The following is a 27,119-nucleotide window of genomic DNA, read 5'->3' as shown; positions in this document are numbered from 1 at the left end:
ACTTGCAGTGACTCAAGTTGACGTCAAAAAAAGGTTCATGTTTTTTTTTTCACTAGCGACAGGTGGTCGGTGGCTTCTGGGGCACATACACACTGAATGGCCCCATCATGCATACCCAATGGTATGCATTTTGTATATTTTTCATACTTCGTCGGCGATTTTTTGTGTGTTCTTCCCATATTTACGTGATTAAGTACGCGACTATGCTAACGTGCACAGCAAATAACATCTTGAATATTTATGCTGGTGCTCCACGTCTTAGGTTACCGCGGTGAGCTTGGCTGTTGGCGGCATGCATTTGCAAGGCAATTTGCACTACTTATCTTCTTTATGTAGTACCTGCTGCCATGAATGTGGCCTGCCTCGTACGAGTGGCGACCCTTCTCAAAAGGAGACGCACGAAAATGCGTTTCCCGCTACGTAAAACCTTAAAACCCGCGAGTCCTATCGCCTGCTTCACATGCCAGTGCTCTGACTTCTGCCATCCGCGGCGCTGTTCACCAGCGCGTCGCTGGCGCCTTACCACGGCCGCCCGGTGCCTATTGTACGGCCACCTTTGTGCTCGACCCGTCGTCTTTTGCCCTCGGCAACATGGCCGCCGGTGGCTTTACTCGCTCCCGCAGGCGGTCGCAGCGACTGCCACTCCAGAAGTTTTAGTATATAATTTCCGTGGTGCTGACACCTAGCCTAGGAAGAGGAAAGCTAAGAGACCACCCAATACCGGGGTGCCTCGAAGTGAAGATGAAGGTTTATTTTGATTTTATTTCAGAAACAGGAGCAGGAATCATATTATGTAAACGTCGCCGTTTAGGTGTGATGTTGTGATACTTGCAGTGACTCAAGTTGACGTCAAAAAAGGTTCCTGTTTTTTTTTTCATTAGCGGCATTAGCGGCTGCAAAGGCCGGACATACGGCTCCGCTCAATTATAAGAAGTCAACAAACAATGACACCAAAGACAACGTAAAGGAAATTACTTGTGCTTAATAAAAGAAATAAAGAAACGATAAATTAAGAGAACTTGCCGCAGGTGGTAACGATCCCACAATTTTCGCATTGCCGCAGGTGGGATCATTCCCCACCTGCGCCAAGTTGTTTTTTCATCCACTTTCATTTCCATTAATTTATCGCATCTTTATTTCATTTCTTAAGCACAAGTAATTTCTCCTATGTTGTCTTTGGTGTCTGTGTTTGTTGACTTCTTATGACTGATAAAAATCGGGCCCCTCGGTTAACTCCCCTTTCTTCTCGTTCATTCTCGCTCATATTGACATTCGGCACAGTGGTACATAATATGAAATACATTGGTGACATTATAACAAATCAATCTTACTTTTGCTGTACGGAGGTAAACATATCATCCAAATAAAATAGTGGATTAGTTGTGCGAAATACAAAAGAAATACATAAATTATACAAAAGTAATACAGATTGACTATGAATCTGTAGGTACAACTTCCCGAGCCTGGGAAATAAGTAAAACGGTAAACATAAATGAATTCTATAATTGAAATCCACACAAAAAAGCCATTTTTATTCATGAAGTGCCTGCTGGGATTTATCACTCACGGCCAACGCCGCCGACACCGACGCCGACGACACCGGATTTTTTGCGACGTGAGCTCCTTAACGCTGTCGCGTTAAAAGAAGAAACATGCTGCGCGTTGTTCGGGCGTCTAACCAGTACAGCGCCTACCCGTCGCTTCGACGCCGCAGCGGCGTCTATCGGCACGCCTAGCACGGCTATGGTCTAACCGCCAAACTCGTACGCTGCCTTGCCCTTTGCTCCCAGCTCGGTAACTTTGAAGAGTAGGCCATCCTCGGCCCTAGTGGTGTCCGGGAGAAAACTGGCTGTCGTGACGTAGAGCACGTCGTAGTTCTCGCCTCCAAAGCAGCACGACGTGGTGCACTTGGCTGGAAAGCTTATCTTGGTCAGGATCTTAGCTGCCGAGAGAAAAAAAAAATGAGTAAGCGTGAGCTGTACAGTGACGTCGAAGAAGGGTTACGGGCACTAGTGTCACCTGGTATATACTTTTGCGACAAATTTATGAAAGCCTGCAACCATATATTGATAGATCTATAGAACAGCTACAGACGATTCCTGCTGACTACTACAGTTCGCAAACTGTCTACAGATTATGAGACTGTCGACCAACGTTTTCGCACTCTCAATCAAACTTACTGGTTGTTCCTGGTGGAAACATTGGAAAGCTTAGTTGCTTCCTTTGTTCGCTACAAAACTTGTGTATGTGTCCATCAACGCACAACGCAGGCTATATCGGCAAGAAAAGTGGCCTCTATGATGCCTATGAGCACTGGAAAGACGCAAGCGCGCGATGCCTTAGTAAGAGCCAAGCTACCTCCGAATCTCTAAACACGTAGTCCCTACCGACGTAATCCTAAATATGTATACACTTCTTTCTTCTTATAAGCAGTTTGTGATCAGATTTCTGACAATTTCAGGAACCAGGATGAAACAGAAACGTTGTGTACCTACATGGTTGTGCTCCGATACCCCACGACACGCCAACACGTGGTTGCGTTTACATCGCTGCCGTCTTTCACGGAAAGTGAATGCTGTTTCAGATTTTTGCTTGTATCTATCGCACCTCGAGAGCAAAGTTGAGCCATCATTTCGGCGGCCTTTTTGAGATTGGCTCTCGATATCCAGGAACGCGTACCTAGTCAATAACGCAGACTAGTCCCTATAGTAATGCTTAGACGGTTCGCCATGTCATTGGCATGGATCGGCATGCATGGAAAGGCATGCCTACACGCAGCATACGCTCTCCTTCCCTCTCAGCAGCTCTCGTCTTGAAACAATTAAGTCAGAGGGGTAAGCATCGAACGTACGAACGATTCTCGTTTTTTCAGCTTCCGGCCGTTTTTATGAGCGCAGACCCTCAGACGACCGAAACACTCATTTACGTTTAGAAAGGCACGAACGCATAAAAAAGCTTTTAGCGCTGTTTCAGAACAACTCGGCACGGACTATTTGTGAGGAAACGCTGCATTGATGGCAAAAGGAGTTTAACGGACCCAGTTAGGTACCAAAGGAAGTGTCGAACTTCTTTTGTCAACGAGTCAAACAAAGGAAGAGTCAAAAGCTTCCTGGTCCTAATTTGAATACATATCTGACCACCGCACCCAATAACATAATGGCCTCGAGTACCTTACATAATATTTTGCCAATCTGGGAGTACCGCTAGGATCAATACTGGATCAACTACAGGTCAGTTAATGCTGTTTGTAAATTATGTAAGCGAAATTGGTCTCTGCAGATTCTAAAGAAATCAAGCTTTATACGGAGGGCTTTTCTTTCTAGAGTACCGCAGATGTGTCTGACCAAATATCATTGAAGAATAACCACGATGAAAGTGCCAACTCGTACCACGGTTGGATCATGATTCTAAATTTCTCAAAACGCAAGCATGTTTCGACTGCAGGTACTTACTTCTACTTATTTCCAACTGCATCGAATTGAATTCCAAGTACAAGCAAGAATTCGCAGACACTAGTGTGCGCCTACCGTATTGCGCCGTTCACACGAACTTTCGCTGTTCATTTACCAGGGGCCCTCCCCTATTGTCTACTTGTATTTTCCGTGGGCTAATCTCAAGGTGGGCACATGGGCCCCGTAAATTGTGGCGCTCCGCGAAGGAGGAAAGCCCCACCGGTCTCTGGGTCAATCTGCACCACCGCGCTGCCTTCGAAGCACGCCACCCAGATCTTGTCGTTGACGTCGATGGTCATGCCGTCCGGAAGGCCCAGGTCCTCGTAGCCAGGCGTCGTGCGGAAGTCGGCCAGCACTCGCCGGTTGCCTGTACGGACACGGGCCGGTTTTTTTCTGAAGAGAGAGTCTCGAATTTGCTAGTCTTCATACCAACAGGTATACAACGCGAGAATTTGCTAGCCCTTTGCTTGCTCTTAGGCTTACGTACGACTTTGCTTAATAGGGCGTTTCTTATCCGCCAACTGGGCGGCCAACGGCAATAACACCCTCAGGGATAGCCTTGTAAACAAATACACGAGAGGTCGGAAGGTCAGTCGCCTCCGTAGTTTATTGGTATAAACTTGCACGCACCGTCAGCTACAGTGCATCGTTTTAAAACTCGGAGGTTAGGGAACTGGGTAAGAGCCTTGTGCACACTCCGCTAGAAGCTTGGCGCCCTGAAACCACAAGTTTCGCATATTTTGCTCCTCTAACAAAACGTTTAACACACACACACGCACACACACACACACACACACACACACACACACACGCACAGACGCACGCACAGACACAGACGCACGGACCCACACACACACACAGACACACACAGACACACACACAGAGACACACACGCACGCACGCAGAGACGCACGCACAGACACACACACACAGACACAGACACACACACACACACGCACTCACAGACACAGACGCACACACAGACACACAGACACACACACACACGCACGCACACAGACACACACGCGCACACAGACGCAGACACACAGAGACACAGACACACACAGACGCACGCACACACAGACGCAGACACACACAGACACAGACAAACACTGACACAGACACACACAGACGCACGCACACACAGACACAGACACACACTGACACAGACACACACAGACGCATACACACACACACAGACACACACACAGACACACACACAGAGACACACACGCACGCACGCAGAGACGCACGCACAGACACACACACACAGACACACACACACACACGCACTCACAGACACAGACGCACACACAGACACACAGACACACACACACACGCACGCACACAGACACACACGCGCACACAGACGCAGACACACAGAGACACAGACACACACCGACACAGACACACAGAGACGCACGCACACACAGACGCAGACACACACAGACACAGACACACACTGACACAGACACACACAGACGCACGCACACACAGACACAGACACACACAGACGCATACACACACACAGACACACACACACAGACACACACGCACGCATGCACAGACGCACGTACAGACACAGACGCGCACACACACAGACACACACAGACACACACACACACACAGAGACACACACACACACACACACATAGACACACACACACACACAATAAATGTTAATATTTTCTGGTGCTATGTTTAAGAGGCTCATTCGAACACTATTGCCAGGCGTTTGCCAAGTATAATAAAAAGGTTATAACGGAACTATATTCACGGACTATGCAATACGGTTGTGAAGATGTGGTGGAGGACCGGCACGGCTGAAGAACGGTTCTTGTTTCCTATCTAACTGATGACAAGAATGTATTTTTTATTTACGTTAAGCGTGAGCATTACGAACCGAAAACAACGCAGTCGGGAGTACTGCATCTTCAAAAGTTCAAGGCATCATCTGCCTTGAACTTTTGGTGATATTACGCTTTCTTTTCCCTGTAGCGCAGCGCTACAGCGCTCTAGATAACCGTGTCAGAGGCTTTGTACAGATTGTATGAATCTGGTCCGAGCAGTAGTGCCCGGACGAAGATCGTAGGCTCCTGCAAGGTGTTATTTATCCTCTGTTGTGAAGTTGCGTGCCTTCGGAGTAGTTGTTCGTGACTCGTGCACCTGACACGCCAGAATAATTTGGATTTCACGAAGTCGCCGATAACCCGAACCTGTAGTTCCGGCGGAACACACAAAACACGAGGTTGCGTGTGACTACTTGCGCTATCCCTGTTGACTAATTACGTGAGGAAACAACCAGAGCTACCCAAATAGCCTGACTGTAAAAAGAAAAAAAAATGCGCCATCAAGCGCGTCGTTCCTTTAATAAAGAGAAAAGCTTTCTAGAAGTGTTCGGCCATTTGCTTACATTGGAAATCGTCGTGTATGGTTTCTGCACAACTTTATAACAATAATTACAAGCGAATTAATGTTTAGAACATTAGGTCGTAAGGACTAGTCGACAAAGGCCGGAGGTGGGCATTACAACTGTTGTGATGTTATCAGTCGGTTTGCGTCCCTGCCTCAACGACTCGGTTGATCACACTCGCCAGTGCTTCGCTGAACGACACGAGGTCAACTAATGTCGGTCGTTTGCACAGCGTTTGTTTATTTGCACTTCGCGTAAAGGGAAAACTGAGTGGCTGTGCCTTCGATGCAGCTACAAAGAATTACCTAAAGCCATCACAAAACACCAGGTAAGGGTTTACGACTCCACAGGCGGGCGAATGAGCTGCTGCTTGCAAGCTAAAGATTGGTATTTTGTATCCAAAGTGAAGGGGATATAACTGCGTTAGCACCACTTCCTCCGATACGTAAATAATACGAACTATATTGTAAGATGCGTGAACTACACGCACTGTATGACGTTTGGGTGTTGTGGGTATTGTCTACTGTGGCGCAGCGTCGAGTAAATGCGGTAGCAATAGTACAGCAGCTGCAGTCTCTGTTCCTAATTTTCCTGTCGTGAATAAATGCGATGGTATCGTGTTTAACCAGAAATTCATCCCTTCAAGTGAATGTACCTTTACAAGCAAGCCATCAGGCACGTTCTCTGTGTTCTAACAACCGTAAGCTCGGGAAAACTTGTGTGACCTTCCTTTTGTGGCCGAAAAAAAAACTGGCCTGCTCAGATTTCGCGGCCGCCCTCCTCTAGCTGTCAGTCTTTGTTTTGAGCACGTCGATGGAAAGGCACACTTCCAATGGGACTTCCCCAAAAGGCTGGCACCCAAAAGTGTGACGACTGCTTGCCTGACACCCCTCACTCTACATACTTTTGCCTTTCGACAAACAACCTCTATGTAATCGTGCCAACGACGACACTGTAGCAACCGTAAAGATCATTACTCTTGGAGGTATTAAACGGATTGATGACACAACAGATTTTATATAATACACCAGCTTACGTTGGCTCAAGTCTTTAGCGAGTGTCTCTCTCAAAAGCTGCCATGAAGTGAATAGATCGCGAGTGGCACGATCAGCATACTCACTGACGTCGCCCGCGGCAATGTCGAAATCGAAGGCGTAGATCAGTCCGGGCACCGAGTCGTTGTAGAACATGACCTTGTTGTCCTTTGTCCACGTGATGCCGTTGGATAAGGTCACCCCGCTCAACTTGTGCTTCAGCGTTCCCTTCGAGTAACACCAGAAGTTGTTCTTCTCTGGTATCAGGTTCAGCAACCCTGTGGAGGGCATCGACCCTGCAAGTGAAAATATTTAAGTTCTGAGGCCTTAAGTGCCAAAACCACGATGCGATTATGAGCTACGCGCCGTAGTCAGGGGCTCCGGATCAATTTTGATCACCCAGGATTCTTCAACGTGCACCTAAATCTAAGTATAGACAATCGAATTTTTGAATTTCGCGCCCAACGAAATGCGGCCGCCTTGGTCCGGGATCGAATGCGCAGCGCCATATCCATTGAGCTGTCACGGCGCATGCGTGACACGGTGACGTGGATACTGTATCGCAGCGGAGACAGAAGGCGAATCATAAGAAAGGCGAGCAATAGTATACTGCGCATGCGCGGGGCTGACCATTACGCTTTCAATCGGTCGCTTAGGGTAGTCGATTTCAGAAGCTCCAGCAATCCCTGCTCAATGCTACTAGCTGCTACTACGCCAGCTTCCCCGTGGCTTTAAGACGAGAACCTAATGCGACTGGTGGAGTGAGCATGATGTTAGGCAACTAGCCTGGATGAGGAAACCTATGCAGCCATCTCTACTCCGTTCTGAGCCTACCTGCACTTCGGCTCTTGAGAACTAAATCCTCCAATGTTCCCGTATCTTTCGAGGCATTGCGTGGTTCATGGTAGCTTTTAGTGACGCCGTAGTGTCGATTGACCTTCGCCACTCCATCACTCTCGCTTCTACTCTCCCGCATAGACTCCGCAATATCAGTGCGCTCGGCGCTACGTTGACGGTGAATGAACGTCATTTGAAACTTGTCATTCGAGCTGGGAGAGTCCCTTATTCCAGGAACCTGCTGGCCTGCACGGCCCGCAGGGCCAGGGCATCAAATGGGCGCTGGTCGACCAGGGCCGGCTTGGAGGCCACAGCCAACCAACCAGCGAGACAAACAGCAGCAGACGCAGACCTCCTCGGCCCTATAAATTCAGTTTGCCTATCGCATGGTGTGGGCGTATCACCTGCGAGTGATTCCTTTATATTATCTTGTGAACAGACTTCAAGACCGTCACCCGACGGTCCCTCTTAGCCTTGTGTCATCCTGCATGGCTGCTGAGGAGAGGAGGCGCAGGAAACGCGGCGCGCTGAGAAGGCGAGGCAGGGCGAGGCGTACAGGCCTTCGCCGATGCAAGGAGCACATCGAGAACGCATCGCGGACACATGTGGCAACGGGACACATAACCTGCTTCCAACACGAGTTGGGTGCATGTGTCAGCTGGTTGGTTATATTACATGGTGGAGAAAGAGCGCTAAGATAGAATAAGAAGTAGCGCCGTTAAAAAAATAATTATGCAATTTTACGTGGAAAACCCCATGATTAAGATGCACGCAGCAATGGGAAGCTACGGATCAATGTCGACCCCGTGAGGTACATTAACTTGTGCCTAACGAGCATATTTGCATTTCGGCTCCGTAGGTCACCGCAGGCGGGATTCGAACTCGCGAACTCGTGTCTAGCGCGCAACGCCATAGGCACTAAGCCACCACGGCGGGTGCGGAGGCATTTAGCTGACCATTTGATTATTGCACTGTTTCTTCAACAGGGGTTGTATTTGCGCGATTATATTAAAGCGAAGCTTTCGATTTGAACTCTCCCGGATTTTGCTGGCGACAAGTTATAAACGGCGGTCATTCGCCTTTGCATCAAAACTTGCATTCTATTCCGTTCCTGTCCTTGCCCCTCTTCCCTACTTTTTGGTCTATTTGGGCGTGTGCCTTAATCTTCAAGGCAGCAACTACAACGAAAACCAAGAACTGTGTTTCTGACCTCACAACCGTACAATCACCGTAACTTCTGTTTAACACTCATCAGAAACAAAAGCAACCCTTTGGAAATGGCCTGATTAGATGTTGTGAAACGCGCAACAGCGTGTCGCGAGCCAACTCAAGGACAGCGATAGCCTTTCCTCACCAGTCCAGAGGCGTCCCAGGGCGTCACACTTGCCGTCATTGAGCCGGGACTTCACCGTCGATTGGGGGTCGAGCATCTCGACCAGTAGCTCCTTCTGGTGCGTGTCCAGGTCGAGCCGGTACAGGCCGTGCTCCATGCAGAGCGCCAACTGGCGGTTATCTTGCGCGAAAGGGATGACGTTGCCCAGGTCACCTTCTGCGAGACGATGCGAGACGCGTGCCGTTCAGAACGAATCATCATCCCTGGTGACTCGGCGGCTGAGGAGCTTCTCGTATCGATCGAGCAGGTTGCGTGTTGGATTACAGGGGAAAGTGAGATTACGCAAATAGCTCCGACTATGGCGGAAGCAAAATTTTGTATTACCATTTTCAGAAAGCAAAATAAGCAAAGTAACGGAAATTGAGAGATTTAGAGTAGCAGCGTCAATAGGCTTCTCGCGCGCAGCAATCCTGTGGCCAGACAGTGTACAAGAGCAACAAAGCGTAAAACAATACACATAATTACCCAATATGCTCATACGCCTTGCATTCCCTATTAAGTTCTACAATTTGAATAGATAGGCGAAAATATACGCCGATTAGGACAGATTGGCTTCGGGAACGGATAGAGTTCCCTAAAGCTTAAACAAAACGGTTTTATCCCATTCCATATCTTGAAATGCCTGCGACTAAGAGTTTCTTTCATGAACACCTACTGATTCCTGATTGGATGTCAGACAACGTCAATTGTGACACGCGTGGTGTAGAAGAAACGATCAAGTATCTACTTAGCGACTGCCTAACATGCGAAGATGAGAGGGTTGCTCTTCGAGCAGCTTTAGGGCACTCAGACGGCAGGCGTTTCACAGAAGACCTTGGGACCATGGCCTCGTGTGTCTGCGATTGACAAAGTCACAAAAGCGCTGCTATACGTGTCTTGAAACGCCCCAGCCTTTATGACCACTGTGATTGATGCAATGACGGACGCTTGATTGAATGCGTAGCAGTGCAGAGCGGGTACTTCTCACTTCCTTATCATCTTTCAGTACCCTCGCCCTTTCCCAAGTGCAGGGTAGCCTACCGGGTGGCTCGGGCTGGTTACCCTTCCTACGCTTCCCTTATCACCTCCCTCTCTCTCTCTTTGCTACGGCTCGCAAAACGCTTGGTCTTCTGGGCCGCAGTCTAATATCCTCAACAACTAACATTCGCAAATTAGCGCCCGTCAAATTTGTACGCCAGCAGTGGAAAATGCACCGTCTGCGGACCGAAGTTTGTTACTCCCACCCACCCCTTTAGAACAAGCGCGTTTAAGGGATAGGGGCATAATATTTTTGACTCTTCGTCTTCTTTTCTTTTGGGTGCTTCAAATGAACGTCCAGTACCTGTAAACCACAGAGAAGGATAGTGTTACGCCTCACAGCACCCTACATAATTTGTTACAGTAGCTTTTCTACAGTCAGTTTCGGGTTTCGCTTTTACTGACTCTTGACGTTACGACACAGTATGACGCCACGTGGTAGTAGGACGTTTCGGCGCTTTGAGCCTTGTTCCGGCTCGATCGGTCATCCGCTCTGCTTCTACATAGGCCCTCATAACTACTGTTAAGAACGGCCAGCTGCAGTGCAAGTTTGCCAGCCATTTACGCCAGCAGTGGCAACCTCATCTTGGAATTCTGCCACCAACCTCAAGCCATGGCGTGACTATGTCGGCTTTGTGTCGGGAACAATAGGCGCATCTTCCACTCTCCGTCGCTTCTGCTAGTATGCGTTCGACGAAGCAGGCTTTGTGCTGAAACCGCCACCGTTACGCTCTAGCCTCGTCGCCGTTGTCACTGAAGCAGTTGGACGAAGCAGGCTTTGTGCGCAACACAACGCCGCCCTGTTCCGCTATGAGTGGGCGAGCTGCCGCGAGAACGCCGACGAAGGCTGCTTCCCACGCGCCGACCAAGACGCAACACAAAGTGCTACCCGGGCTCGCTACCCGGGTCGGCTCCGAGTTCTACGAAGCCCTTCTGACGTCGGCTCCGGACCATTGTACCTGTCTGTGTGTATGTGTGTGTGTGTGTGTGTGTGTGTTTGTGTGTGTGTGTGTTTGTGTAACCCGTCCCGGGCAGAGGCGGCCTGTTTACAATGCCTCGACGAACGTTTTCCGTCCCCTTGGAATCAAGGAGGACCGAGAGCTTATAAGCCGCCACACTTTCTTAAGCGGTCATGTTAGACCGAGACAATCTCTCAAGCAGTCGTGTTAGGCTGACGTACTTTCTCTCGCAGTCATGCTAGACTGATGAACTGCATGTAAATACTGTAAATAAACCCTTTTTCCTCGTTCTCGATGAGAAGCAGTCCGTTCCTTCATCAACGTCCTCTGCGTGGATAAGTGGGACGACGGCATGGGCCAGCTACCTTCGAATTCATGCCGTGCTCCAGTCTTGACAACGGGTTACGAGCGATGGGATTGAGCCCCTAGTCCTGACACTACCAGCAACACAAGGATCGACTGAGCGAGCAGGAGCGAGAGTGCTGCTCCCACGCGAACACGTACTATGTCGTGACGTCGCAACACGGTACAACTGGCAGCAGTAAATATATTATAATAAATTATTTATTGTGCTCACAGGCTTGACACTATACACGGCGCCTTACAAAACTTGGGCCAAACATTAAAAATATGTAATTGCTGCGTAGCTGGGCAGAACCAACGTTGTTTGCCATGACATGGAGAGACTCGGATAATTTTTTGCATTCCGCCTGATTAGATAATTAGTCTTAATTCATCAACTTCTTATTTAATATAATTATATAAAAAGTGTCAATAAAAATGTAGAGCAACATGAGAAACTCCCGATAAGGCTATCTGTTCCTCAATACGTGCTACATAAAAGTGCTTTTCCGAGGGTGAAAGAAGCCACCGAATACACGCTAAGTGCTAAGCCAGTCGCGCGGCAATTTCGCGTCTATTTGCGGACAATCTTTCAGGCACGGAAAACACTTTTATGAAGCATGTATTGAGCAACGAAAAGCTGTATCGGGAGTTTTTCATGTTACTCTACAATTTCCTAATTTACACTTCTAATCTCATTATAATAATTGAGAAGTTATTTATTAATTCAGACAAAATATCTAATGAGGCGGAATGAAGAAAAATAATAGTCCGAGTGTCTACAAGCGACGGCAAACATTACCTTGGATTTGCCAGCTGTGCAGCACATGCATATTTTTTATTGTTTGGCCCAAGTGGGACACCCTATATGTTCTAGGGTATTGAGGTCTAGCAGGTCTAATCCTGGTGTAGTTTACGCAAAAAAAATTATATTCAGAAATGTAATATGGTTCAAATGAAAACAGAGCACACTGAGTTTTGATATTGAATAGTATAATATCTTGTACCTTGTATAAAGTTCAGTATCGCCTTCAAAAGGTGCTGATAGTGTCCCTTTTTAAGGCGAAGGTTTTTTTGCCTCTTCCCTCGATTTTTCCACTGCTGCTGCTGCTGTGGGCTGCTGCGACTGCTGCTGTCCGGCATGCCGGTAACGCCGGCCACATCAGGACGTGGTTAAGACGCAAGTCCCTAACGCCAGCCGCGTCGAGACATGGCAAAGACATGTACGTTTGACGCCAGCGATCGCTGGCGTCAAACGTGCGATAAGAACAGTCTGATCGTTATCGCAATTGTTCTCTAACATTTAATATATCAGCATTCTTAGGATACTTCACGCATTTCCCGGAGGCTATCAATTTATGTATGTATGTATGTATGTATGTATGTATGTATGTATGTATGTATGTATGTATGTATGTATGTATGTATGTATGTACAGTCGACCAAAAAAGTTTACGGACCAAGAGACCTGACAAAAAGCGGAATATCTTCGCAGCCTCCAAATGCAGCCTGGTATTCCCATTTCCAGCCTTTACTGGTATATGCGAACAACATTGTGATGTACGGTTTTAGTGGCTACTTTTAAAGGCTGCTCGTATATTTAGCATTTTCTGAGACCCCGTGGTCCGTAAACTTTTTTGGTCGACTGTACGTATGTACGTACGTACGTACGTACGTACGTATGTATGTATGTATGTATGTATGTATGTATGTATGTATGTATGTATGTATGTATGTATGTATGTATGTATGTAACCGTGTTCCCGCCTACCTAGTTGATGGGGTAGTCAATGGTCACATGGGTAGCCCAAAGGACTGTCTGTACGGACGTAACAGGGTTCTAAGCCAACCATCGCACCGACTTAGGTGACACATAAGTGTCGCGTTGGACGAACCTCTCTCACGCAGGCATGGGCCACAGTAGACGCGGGCCTGGGTTGCTAGCGCTGTTCGAGGAAAGTTTTTGACGCAGTCTAGGAGTACAGGGTGTGTGACCCTTGGTCTGTTGTGGTCTGCAATGCACCACTTTTGATGCCAATTTTGGTCACGGGGTATGTGCAAGTATGTTTGTGCCGCTCTTCAATGTACATCTTTGACGCCAACTTGCGTAACTAGGTATGTGTCACTGGGAATGTGCCGCTCTACAATCACTAAAAAGATACCTTAAATTTATCCGATGGCGAGCGGAATCAAACAGACGTCACATGGGATCCTCGAGTACAGCAACCCGACGCATTATCAGGCTGCGTCACAAATACCCTGGGTATCTACCGCTTTTCCATGAATGCCTTTCACGCCAATGTTTCAGGGAGCTTGCCTATGAATATACTAGGTATGTGTCACTTTTCAATGAACCTCTCGGCAACGTGGGGTTACTGAGTGTACGGCGAGTCGTGAGAACAATTCCCAGGTTTCGCAAGCCCCAGCGCGCCTGACTTCTCGTCTCCGAGGCCACGGGCAGACTTTGCGGTAGCGCCACTGTGCCATGGGGCCATGTGCCGCTTGGCGTCGTAATATGGAGTCGTCATATGGAAGAAAGTAAATGGGCGGGGGTAGTGTTGCGGTATCTGTACAGGAAAAACATTGATTCACAGTGGAGGAAAAGAACTAGCAAGCTTACCAGCATGTATGCGGCCTGTAGGGTGGGCAACACAGCAACAAAGAACGTCAAGCGGAAAGTTAGAGAGATTGAAATACTATCATGGGTGGCGGCAATGGAAAAGAAACCTGCAATGAGTAACTACTTCAGAGGAAAAAAAACTAAATCAGGAAAGAAACAATTTATGATAACTGAAAGGGAAGCTCATTACTTTTCGACGCGAGATCGGTAGCGAGATATAATTCGAGATATAAGAAGGAACAAGAAGCATGTGCTTGCCGCGGTAAAGGTAGGGAAATGATGGAGCATGTTTTATTAGAATGTGAAGACGTCATCCCAGCGGTTGATTAAGGCACCACTGGCCTCCTTGAAGCCCTTGGGTTCAGCGAGAGCAGTGGAAAAGTAAACATGACCGCAGTAGAGATTAGTAAGAGGCAATTGGAAGATTGGTGGAAGAAAAGTAGGGAAACGACAAAAAACGGAGACGTGACGTACAAAAGCGAAGTTCGCAATAGGGGATTAGAAAATCCCCTATTGGTTGGTTGTGGTAGTTCATAGATTTCTTTTTCTTTTTTTTTCTTGTTTAACCTAGGTAGGGCATTAAGCAGTATAATAGCAAGAGCTTGGTGGCGCAACCCACCGTCCCGTTCCGAAGGAGACGCTCCTAACATCCATCCATCCATGCATCCATCGGCGCGTTTGTCAGCATTCGCACGCAGCGACGTGCCATGAATTTCGGAGGCCACACGCAGGCTTCGTAGCGGTGGCACGAGGTGATGCCGAGTGTTCTTAGGGAAGCGCGAAAGAGGAATCTCGCTGCAGTACACGCTTCATACATAACTCGTTTCGACGGTACGTTGTTTCCCTATATACATTAAATGCTAACGCATTACCATCGACTGTTATCGTGAGATGGGTTCTGCCGCAACTTTTTTCTCCCCAAGCTGCCACAGTCTCCGACAAAAGATAGTTGTCCCATAGAAGTGCTGAAAATTCTGGTTTATAGACCAGTTGGTGCGCACAGAGCGACTGCTGTACAAAGGACGCAAAAACAAAGGACGAAAGACGCACTGTGCACATCTTCATGGATTACCAAAACTAGCCTGGTCCCGCACCTTCCTTCAGTATAGACCAGAATTTTCAGCGCTTCTCGGGGGCAGCCATTTTTTTCGCGCATCATCGCTTTGTCGCCAGCTGCCCCGTCATTAAATTGACACAGCAGCGCGGGCTGCGCAGACAGCTGAGGACTGGTGCATCGCTTACGTTGATCGAACTGGCCAGTGTATCAATCAGGGCTTTTGCATGAACCCGACAGAAGTGGGTCGAGACGGCTTGCTGGACTTGAATCGACCTTTCGAGTTCAAGTAAATGCTAGAGCCGGTCGGGCTGAGCAAGGCCGACAGAATGTGGCGTGCTGACCCAGCCTGACCCGTTTGTAATGCGCAAGTAAACGTGTACCTGTATACGGCCAGCAGCGCTAAGACTCTCTCGGGAACACTGTGACGTCACGATTTATGCGACGTCAGCGGGAAGTGGTGTCAAGGTCGATTCAAATAGGTCGCGAAGCTTCGGGCACCTATAAAGTGAGAACAGGCACCTATAAAGTGAGATATAAGAAGGATGAAGAAGCATGTGCTTGCCGCGGTAAAGGTAGGGAAACGATGGAGCATGTTTTATTAGAATGTGAAGACGTCTTCCCAGCGGTTGATTTAGGCACTACTGGCCTCCTTGAAGCCCTTGGGTTCAGCGAGAGCAGTGGAAAAGTAAACGTGTCCGGAGTAGAGATTAGTAAGAGGCAATTGGAAGATTGGTGGAAGAAAAGTAGGGAAACGGCAAAAAACGGAGACGTACAAAAGCAAAGTTCGCAATTGAGGATCAGAAAAGTTGGTTGTGGTAGTTCATAGGTTTTTTTTTTCTTGCTTAACCTAGGTAGGGCATTAGGCAGTATAATAGCAAGAGCTTGGTGGCGCAACCCACCACCCCGTTCCAGAGGAGACGCTCTTAACATCCATCCATCCATGCATCCATCGGCGCGTTTGTCAGCATTCGCACGCAGCGACGTGCCATGAATTTCGGAGGTCACACGCAGGCCAAGGTCGATTCAAATAGGTCACGAAACTTCGGGAGAAAAGCGGTTCAGTACAGATTGTCACCGACATCAGCATGGGGGGTTATGGGAGCAGCGATCGAAGCGCGACTATGTTTGGAGGGAACAAACATTGGGAAAGAAAAACGCCTTTTTTAATTCAAAGGAGACACAGTTAGATTCATTCAACGAAAATAAAATTCCTAGTCCATTTTATATATTCGTGATGAGTTAAATAAATACGTTTAATTTTATTATTATTAATAAATGCATTTCTTTTCAGCGCCCATCGCTACAGGGAGCGTTGACGCCACTATCACTCGCAGTGCAATGCACGTCTTGAAATGGGCAGAAAGGCGCACTCGTATCACCTGTTGAAATACGCCCCCCTCACAATTTGTGCTTTCTTGCTTGTCGAAGTTTGTCTGAATTTGGTGACGCGGGTAGCTTCAGTGCTTCTTAATCTGTTCAGTCAAACGTAGTGAGTTACGACCGCCAGATAATTGTGTAGTTGTTTTCGTGCGACTGCGCTGGCCGACGGACTTGGCATCCGATAATAGGATCAGCACTCTACACCTAAAGCTTTCGTCGGCCTCCAAAGAAAGTATGTTCTGCGCAGGGATGCGATTCCGACAACCGTACGGCTGGCCTTTTCCTGAATCGCTTTCCACGCTGAAAGCTCGAAACGCCCATCAAGTCGAATGGCGGGGCATTTGAATGTATAGCTCAAAAGGAAGAACAACAAAACAAATTTCGCGCCTTCGAAAACAAAATGACGTCACTTCTGCTTTTAACGGACATGGCGTCACGTTATTTTTTCTTCCGCCGGAAGTGTTCCCACCACATACAGATGGAGCTAAGCCCCATGAACCGGCGATGGACCGCCATGTTTTGAACGTATGGGCTCCTATGGAAGCTTCGCTACAAGGTATATTTACCTTGGTGGTGTCACGACAAGGTAAAGACAAGCACCGTCCAGTGCCACCTCACTGCAACGATGAGACCCACGAAATAAAGCTGTTTGCCGGCGACTTCGGGAACTGTAAGCCCAGTTCTAAAGCACTGATGTCTGGGCTCGGCGTTGCGTGCCATCTTTGTTCGGACTAGTCAGAAACGAGCTGATGTAAATGCGGTCACGTGGGGCTCGGTCAGTCCGATATCTTTCTCGACCTACTCGTGTCCGGTTCCCGTAAATGTAGCCAATGTTCACTTGAAGGAATATCTAAATTCCCTAAAATCTATACAGTTATTTCCCATCGATCCAGTCAGTGTTAGCCTTGCGTCTGCTGTGCAGATTTCACTTCCATTCTCACGAGACGCATACATCAGTATACTGATAGAATCGCCGAGGAAGTGCAGATTGAAAAGCATGCGCAGTGCCATGCGAGCCAACCATCCATCGCTCTAAGCTGCAGTTAGCTTTTCTAGATAACGGCCCCCTACACACTTCCCATGTGACCGCTGAATTATACATCCCTTCTTTTGAGTCTTGTTTCGTTTTTGATTCTAGGCTTAATCAGCACATGTTTCCAATAAGCATTCACTTGAAAGACAGCGCTAGTGTGCCATGTGCGTTTATTATGGTGGAAGTCTTAGATGGCTCATGGGTCGAAAAATCCGTTGTCAGGCGTTATGGCACCAACATTCAAGCTGGAAGTTAGCACCAAGCTCGAGAACATGGGCGAACCGGCCATGCCCTCCGGTTGGATTCCACTGGAAATCGCGGAGGTCGAGAGTCGACCCTACGACCTTTGGTCTAATTACGACGTTGTTACTAAAGGCACAGTTAATTTGGATAGCGTCAATTAGTGTACTCGAACCCACGACCTTTGGCGGAAGTCTAACCCACGACCTTTGGTGTTAATTAGGGTGAATTTAATTAAGGTAGAGTTAATTAATACACTCGAACCCCCGACCTTTCATGGGAGAAAACCAGTTATACGAAGCAGCAGTGATCATTATCCCACATATCATTATCCCATCTTTCTGAAGGTTAACTCGATTCCTTTTTCACGCACCGTATTCTACTGCGAACTTGTTCTTGGTCAATTTTTTTTCGAAGCTGTAACTAATGCAGACTGGATTACAGTGAAAGAAACTAACGACCCTCGACAGGCTTTCTCGCGCTTTTTGTCTATACTGTTACAAAACTTCCCTTTCCATTTCCACTAGAAAAAAAGTCAAGAAAGTACTATCGCGTCACCGCCAAGTTCTTGGCTAAATGATGGATTACCCAAGACAATGCGCAAATGTGAGAATCTTGAAGAAGACAAGTCCACTTGACGAAACGTTGGCTCCTGCTTTCACCTAGTTCACGTTTTGCTCATCTACCATATACTTCAGTAATATAATCCAGACATTAACGTAGAAGCGCCTAAAAATTCAACAAATTTAATATTATTGCACATTATGAGTTGGTTTTTCTGTCAGGATATCATACTGATCTCGCGGTAGTATTTCTCACAGGTTACTAAAACAGAAAAAAAGAGGCTATTGATGGTGGTTGCTTTTCCGGCTCTATTTTTGGCGACTAAATTAAAGCCTTAGACGCTAACTAACCAACAGATACACTTTCTAAAACCTGAAGGCATGGGAATACCTGGTCATACCTTGCTACTACTGTGAAGTTACCGCCGTAATAAAAACCAAGTTAGCGTCCAAGGCAGGCGGTAAAACTCAACGTCCCGTTCAAGCGTCGTACATTTGGGGCAGACAGCGTAGTGTTTCACGAAGCCATTTATTTTGCAAGAAGGGTGACCACTAGTATTCTAGATGGTAATTCCGCAACCCTTCTTTACCATGCCCGCTGTGCTCGAAGAATTTCTTACGGATGTCCACCGAAGCTTGCCGGCGTGCTAGAACTATTAGTTACCAACGCAATAGGCGCTCTTCGAATGTGCACATTGATGTCGTGCATTGCCTTTGCTAACTTCCGCCGCATCTTGGTTGTCCGTGGTTCGGGTGGCGCCCAAGATGCCTCGCCGTCGGCACCATGTGCAGGCACGTACATAGGCCACGTAACCTGGACGACCGCTCACCCGAGCAGTTCACGCAGGGCTCAAGCCCGCGTGTCTCAGACTACTGCGCACTTCCGGCGCACTTACCCGTGCGGATGACCTGAGTCTCCGTGCCGCAGGTGGGATCATAGCGCGACACCTCCCGGCCGAGACAGTCGACGAAGAGCAGCGTCGAGCTTCGCTCGTCCCAGTGCGGCCCTTCGCCCAGAAGGTGTCGGCGCGTGCTAGCTGCCTCCACTTTCATCTTGGCGATCTGGAGAGAGAGAGAGAGAGAGAGAAACAAAAGCCGCAGCCTTCAGTGATACTCTATTCTCTTGGCTCATTTACAACGGACCGCAGTTATGAGCCCCCGTATACGCTTCAACAGATGTTTAGCGGCTCTTACATCGAGGATAGCGATGGCACTAAAGTGGTTTCCCATACCATATACATGACGTCGAAAGAGCCGTAATAAAAAGCTGACAAAGAGATCCACAGCTTGAGAGAAGCACAAAAGAATGAACGTGATACGACACTGTGCAGCCCTCGAAAATGTTGCGGTAACATAAGTAATAAAAACATATACGCAATTACACAAGAATTCACCTTCTCTTACTAATTCTGAAAAGAAGAAGCTGGCAAGCAAAAAAGTGCACCTCCCGGTGTCCTCAGAAAACAGAGCCTTTCAGCGTGGCCTGAAGGACCTCCTGAGAGGCGGGGTAAACGCTAAAAGAATTTTTTACTGTATCCCATATACCCGCTATTATTCATGACACAAGAAATATTGCACACCCTAAACGTTTTCTGGTATGGCAATACAATTCAACCCGAAGGTGACCTATGTGTTGCACTACGGGATACGGATGAGGTCGGTGACTGGAACAGCGGACTGCGACAGGGTCATCCCGGACTCGCTGTTGGCTTTCGCCGAGGACACGATGCTCCAAGATGCCTCCGAGTGCGTCGCAAATTTCCCAAGCCCCTTTACAGGCCTTCGAGCTAATCTTTAAAAACATCATCATCTTACGTTCAATTTCGTACAGAACCATAGCGTAAGGATTTGAACTATCGGCTCAAAACTGTAATTGTTTGCCCGATTTCAGGCACACTCGCTTGGCTATCTCGTTTTGGATTACAGGTGGCGCTTGAGCAAAGGAACGGCAAACTACCGCAGTATGGTGTTTCCGAGCCTACATAGTTTCTCTTCGCAGTAGATTACAATAGCTGGTAATAATAGCTGCCGATTCGCCCAATCAAAGCTGTTGGAAATGAGCTCGTATGCTTCGATCGAGGATGTTCATCTTTTTCAAAGCAAGCAAAACTGGAGAGCGACGACGTGCGCGTGAGACCTGAAACATCAAATTAGTAATTAGTAGTACATATGTAGTACATAAATTAGTAATTATTAGTAAGACATTACTAAGATCTTACTAATAAAATGACCATGTCGTGAACGCGAGGTGCATACATAGAACTTTACCAGGGAAGAAGTTTGGGCGTGTTGGTGGTATGCATTCAGACTGGGATACATAGCGCAAAAAAATTACACAGGGACAAGCAGAACACAGGACGAGCGCTCGTCCTGTGTTCTGCTTGTCCCTGTGTAATTTTTTTGCGCTATGTATCCCAGTCTGAATGCATACATAGAACGTCGGATAAAGATTTAGAAGGTACTTCCCTTATTCGTTCCTCGGCTTTGTTACCTCTTGGCGAAGCATCGCTGTGATTAAAGAAAAGCAGGTCTCCACCCATATATATATATATATATATATATATATATATATATATATATATATATATATATATATATATATATATATATATATATATATATATATATATATATATATATTGGTGGACGAATATTCGAACTTTCGAATACGAATCGCCTATTACTCACAAATTATGCATATTCATATTGTAAGGTGCACTACTTCAAAACTAACCAATTATTTCGCAACAACCGACCTGTTCGTCTGGTTACTGTTCTACGTATTACTGAATATAATATCGAAGATTATCTGAAGAGATACGACAGAAGTTTTAGAAACAATGTAGAAATGAAATGGGTCATGCGAGCTTTGTTTTCGCTTTCGCGGTGGAAGTCTACATGACAACCTGTGACTTTCGCTTCTAGTCTGCAATTTAGTGTTCTTTGCAGCCTATTAGCGTAGCAGCTCGGTGTTTTACGCTGAAACCACCGATGTTTTCGATTCGACGTGTCCTCGTACATGTGCCTACGGCGCACAAGTCCATTCAACAGCATTAGAGTTTCTTTTAGTTTTTTTTTCCAACTTCTGATTGTTTCTTCAACAACAATTTAGTTAGCGTATTGGAAAGCTAGTAATATAGCAGCTGTTCATTTATTCAAATCGTGTTTATCACCAGGCTTCAAAGATGTTGAGACGGCATTCGTGAAATTAATGACAGATAGTGATCTTGTGTTTGCAACTGATACTAATTGTCCATGATACTTGGCTATCTTGTTCGCACTAGGCAATCTACGTGTGGCACCTGATTATACCGGAATAAATATAGCTGCTGTAAATATGTCCGTCTGCATTTGGCTATTCGATATTCGATTCGTATTAAAAGAACTTTACAGCAGTCGCATATGTGCAGTAATATCTGCAGAAGCAGGAGGTGAGCAACCGCAGTTCGATGTTTTCGCGACTGTGATCGGGAAAAGTTTACGATAAAGAAAAGCGTCATAAATTGAAATAAGCACACGCTTCCTGTCAATAAGAGCTCCTCAGCACCTGTGGACTTTTTTTCAGCCAAAACAAAAAAATTATCTTGGGGAATGCGGGTATAAAAATTGCAAGCAAACGGATGTCGTTGAGGACGTTCAGCGTGAATTACGCTACGACAAATTTAAACGGACAGTGAAAAAATTAAAAAAAAGAACCATTGAGGCCGTCGAACAATGAGGCCAGCTGAAAGCCAAAAAGCGCTGCATAGTTAATACAAAACGCACGGGATTAAAAGCGCGAAGCCACGCCAGATGATGTGCAAGCCCCCGAAGATCTGTTCACATCCACAGTCCTACGCAACTACGCCAGAAACAATAGTTTATCAGACGCCAGAGAGAAGGATCCGGCATGTTTCCCGGATCTCAGTGGCTGTCCTATGGACTGGGTCATAGGATAAATTTCTTTCCGTTCACCAAACCACGATTGAAGCCTTAAACTCATCCCGTGAGCCACACCCAGATCGCTTATAGTAAGCTCTTGTAAAAACCAACCTGCTGCTCATATTTCGTGGCAATGTGACACAATAAAACAGCGTCGTTAAAGTCAACAAAACCGTGTTCAATAGTTTCAGGCCCGGTACAAAGGTAGAGTCTATTGGCGCAACGAAAACAGCTTTTTTTTTTCAAAACCATGTTCTAACTGGCAAGGTTCAACGCGCAATTTGTTAGAGAAAGTTTGTGCGGTAAGGTGCACTGGTATTTTGCGCACAGAATGGACACACGAAAGGCGTGTTTGCACTGCCTCTGCGGCTTTGCCCATAGTTTTGTGTCGTCTGCCCACTCGCTTCTCACCGTGGTGGCCTAAATAGCGGCTGTCTGCAGCCGCCGTGTCCACCGTGAACAAGGGACTGGACTCCGGGCAGACGCGGATCAGAAGACGCTGAATGGCGGGTGCTATCACGTGACCAAATATATTGCGGCGCCCATCTCTATGGCGCTCTAAGCGGCCTATATGCATTGCCAGTCCGGCCTGTACCGCCTAGTTTGATAGCCAAACTGGAACGGGCTGCCATCCGAGTTGTGCGCGGCTTATCTCGTGAAACGCAGTCTGCTTCGCAAGTTACTGAAGCACATCAGTTTCCACTGAAGCTGCAAGCAGACCAGAGCAGTACATCGTCACATCGAGCATCCGCAACGCGCATCGAATGGCGAAAGGATTCTTAGTCGGCATATTCAGCGTCCATTCTCTCGTGCAGGGCTTTGTTTAAAACTATTGCAAGCAACTCTGAACGTGTAACTTCGGTTAAACCATAGAAACTATTCAAGAAATGTACATTCCCAATTTATCTTTCAATTCCTCGAATTCACAAAAAGTATGAACTGCGCCTGCTCCGGCGATATACCAATTGGCCCAGTCACACTTATTCAAAACGTTGAGATATTCCCTCAAGGTATTTACGAATGCACGTGTACATAACGACGGTCCAGGAACTTGTGCGCCTTTACAGAAATGCAACTGGTGTTTCTCATACCGCTTTCAGCCTCATCCACTACTGCGGAGCTGGCAGCCATTAGTGTTGCTGTGAAGTATGTCCAAGAAGAGCCAAGCACATCGCAAGTTATAATTATGACAGACTCCCGCGGTGCCTTGAGCAGACTACGGAGAAGTGACGCTGACCTCATGGTTGTGCGTAGCGTCACTGAATCCGTCAAGCAGAATTGTGTCTCGTGGGGTATCGTGCGTTTGGCAATGGATGTCTTCGCACGTGGGTACCGCAGCAAATAAAGAGACCGGTCGACCCGCTACCATTCGGGCTCACAGCAAATTCTGGCGGACCGGAAATTTGGTAAATGCCTGACGACGCTTGCAAGCAGCACCCGGACCAGCGTGTAGCAAATGGATCCTTTACCCCCCCACCCGTTGGTGGTCGAGGCAGCCCTCGTCGCTTAAAGCCCCACCGCTTGAAGGGATACTGAAGCGAAAAATGATTTCTTCTGCATCAGTAAATTACCTTTCTACGACGCCAAAAACACCATTCTTCCCACGACAAGACGCTTGGTAAGCCAGAGGAAGCGCAAGAGCGAAAGACGGGTGGCGACGGCTCCTTGAAGTTCCCGCACCTGCTCGCTTTGACGTCATGGATTTTGATGGCACCTTCTAGGGCCTATTTAATTATATGTCGTTACAGACTGACTACATTGTGTTCTAGAGGAATCGAATATTAAACGTGGCAAGTTTCCGGAACCTTTGCTCAGCCAACGCGGCCCAAACGCGAAGACATACCTTGGAATCCCTGACGTCGGACTGACGTGCCGGCATCGGGGTTTCGGCGCAAAATTCAAATACCGATATTTCAGCCTTCATTTCCTCATCTAATAATGATGGACGCTTGATTGAATGCGTAGCAGTGCAGAGCGGGCACTTCTCTCTTCCTTAACCTCTTTCAGTCCCCTCACCCTTTCCCAAGTGCAGGGCAGCCTACCAGGTGGCTCGGGCTGGTTACCCTTCCTACCCTTCCCATATCACTTCTCTCTCTCGTTCTCTGTGCTTCCAAAACGCTTGGTGTTCTAAGCCGCAGTTTAATAACCTCAACAACAATACGTTCGCAAATTAGCGCACGTCAAATTTGTACGCCCGCAGCACGTTTAAGGGATAGGGGCATAGTATTTTCGACACTTCGTCTTCTTTTCTTTTTGGTGCTTCAAATGAACGTCAGGTATACTAAACCTCAGAGAAAATAGTGTTACGCCTCATAGCGCTCTACATAATTTGTTACAGTAGCTTTTCTACAGTCAGTTTCGGGTTTCGTTTTTACTGACTCTTGACGTTATGACACAGTATGACCCCACGTGGTAGTAGGACGTTTCGGCGCTTTGAGCCTTGTTCCGGCTCGATAGGTCATCCGCTCTGCTTCTACACAGGCCCTCATAACTACTGTTAAGAACGGCCAGCTGCAGTGCAAGTTTGCCAGCCATTTACGACAGCGGTGGCAAGCTCATCTTGGAATTCCGCCGCCAACTTCAAGCCACGGTGTGACTAGGTCGACTTTATGTCGGGAACAATACGCGCATCCTCCACTCTCCGTCGCTTCTGCTAGGATGCGTTCGACGAAGCAGGCTGTGTGCTGAAACCGCCACCGTTACGCTCTAACCTCGTCGCCGTTGTGACTGAAGGAGTTCGACGAAGCAGGCTTTGTGCGCAACACAACGCCGCTCTGTTCTGCTATGAGTGGGGGAGCTGCCGCGAGAACGCCGACGAAGGCTGCTTCCCACGCGTCGACCAAGACGCAACACGATGTGCTACCCGGGCTCGCTACCCGGGTCGCCTCCGAGGTCGCCGAAGGCCTTCTGACGTCGGCTCCGGACCGTTGTACCTGTGTGTGTGTATGTGTGTGCGTGCGTGTGCGTGTGTGTGCGTGTGCGTGCGTGCGTTTGTGTGTGTGTGTGTTTGTGTGTGTGTGTGTGTGTGTGTAACCCGTCCCGGGGAGAGGCGGCCTGTTTACAATGCCTGGACGAACGTTTTCGGTCCCCTTGGAATCAATGGGGGACTGAGTGCTTATAAGCCGCCACACTTTCTTAAGCGTTCATGTTAGACCGAGACAATCCCTCAAGCAGTCGTGTTAGACTGACGTACTTTCTCTCGCAGTCATGCTAGACTGATGAACTGCATGTATATACTGTAAATAAACCCTTTTTCCTCGTTCTCGATGAGAAGCAGTCCGTTCCTTCATCAACGTCCTCTGCGTGGATAAGTGGGACGACGGCATGGGCCAGCTACCTTCGAATTCATGCCGTGCTCCAATCTTGACAACGGGTTACGAGCGATGCGTTTGAGCCCCTAGTCCTGACACTACCAGCAACACAAGGATCGACTGAGCGAGCAGGAGCGAGAGTCCTGCTCCCACCCGAACACGTACTACGTCGTGACGTCGCAACACGGTACAACTGGCAGCAGTAAATATAATAAAATATTTATAGTGCTCACAGGCTTGACACTATGCACGGCGCCTTACTAAACTTGGGCCAAACATTAAAAATATGTAATTGCTGCGTAGCTCGGCAGAGCCAACGTTGTTTGCCATCACATGGAGAGACTCAGATCATTTTTTGCATTCCGCCTGGTTAGATAATTAGTCTTAATTCATCAACTTCTTATTTAATATAATTATATAAAAAGTGTCAATAAAAAATGTAGAGCCAAATGAGAGACTCCCGATAAGGCTATCTGTTCCTCAATACGTGCTACATAAAAGTGCTTTTCCGAGGGTGAAAGAAGCCAGCGAATACACGCTAAGTGCTAAGCCAGTCAGGCGGCAATTTCGCGTCTATTTGCGGACAATCTTTCAGGCACGGAAAACACTTTTATGTAGCATGTATTGAGCAACGCAAAGCTGTATCGGGAGTTTTTCATGTTGCTCTACAATTTCCTCATTTACACTTATAATCTTATTATAATAATCGAGAAGTTATTTAATTAATTAAGACAAAATATCTAATGAGGCGGAATGAAGAAAAATAATAGTCCGAGTGTCTCCAAGTGACGGCAAACAACATTACCTTGGATTTGCCAGCTATGCAGCATATGCATATTTTTTATTGTTTGGCCCAAGTGGGACACCCTATATATTCTAGGGTATAGAGGTCTAGCAGGTCTAATCCTGGTGTAGTTTACGCTAAAAAAAATTATATTCAGAAATGTAATATGGTTCAAATGAAAACGGAGCAGACTGAGTTGTAGTAGACGTCGAATTGTATAATATCTTCTATCTTGTATAAAGTTGAGTATCGCTTTCAAAAGGTGCTGATAGTGTCCCTTTTTAAGGCGAAGTTTTCTTTGCCTCTTCCTTCGATTTTCCCACTGCTGCTGCTGCTGCTAAGCTTTGTCTTGGCGATATTGGCATCACAGCCGTAAGCAGCAACCCAGCCTACGTGAATGATCACTTGACGCCACAAAACAAGCAGCTATTCACCAAGGTTTTGACCCTAGACAAAAAAACAAGATATTGAATTTCCTGTTCACTGGACAATTGTCTAATCAAGGCCAGCAAAACTACAGATAGCCACGTTTACCGCGATTCCAGTGAATCCGACCTCTGTTCAAATTATCCGTACACTAGTCGTTTTCTTCTTTGGTACTGCTTTTGAAGCAGTACATCCTTGCACCTAACCACTGGTTTAGAACTATTCATTTCCAAGAGCTCACGGCCGCTTATTCATTTCAATACGAATAGTGTGCGAAAACATTTGTATAATATTCAGAATCTTCTTTCCACGATCACCAAATCATTTTTCATCATTT

The 27,119-nt window shown here is 47.2% G+C and overlaps 1 protein-coding gene across 2 annotated transcripts in view; it reads right to left on the bottom strand.

Annotated features, from left to right (window-relative positions):
- Nucleotides 1-1,505: 1,505 nt before the first annotated feature.
- The window catches only part of LOC139052884 (regucalcin-like), a 28,090-nt gene continuing 2,476 nt past the window's right edge, over nt 1,506-27,119 (bottom strand). For both annotated transcript variants that reach the window (XM_070530030.1, XM_070530031.1), the window contains exons 2-6: nt 19,237-19,402; nt 9,091-9,285; nt 6,986-7,195; nt 3,673-3,819; nt 1,506-1,942 (exon numbers count right to left, since the gene is read on the bottom strand). In XM_070530030.1, coding sequence (XP_070386131.1) covers nt 1,749-1,942; nt 3,673-3,819; nt 6,986-7,195; nt 9,091-9,285; nt 19,237-19,402 — 912 coding nt within the window. In that variant the 3' untranslated portion in view covers nt 1,506-1,748. The remainder of the gene's footprint in view (nt 1,943-3,672; nt 3,820-6,985; nt 7,196-9,090; nt 9,286-19,236; nt 19,403-27,119) is intronic.

The sequence above is a fragment of the Dermacentor albipictus genome, unplaced genomic scaffold (genome assembly GCF_038994185.2).
Source record: "Dermacentor albipictus isolate Rhodes 1998 colony unplaced genomic scaffold, USDA_Dalb.pri_finalv2 scaffold_42, whole genome shotgun sequence".
NCBI lineage: Eukaryota > Metazoa > Arthropoda > Arachnida > Ixodida > Ixodidae > Dermacentor > Dermacentor albipictus.
This window is presented reverse-complemented; position numbering and strand designations above follow the sequence as displayed.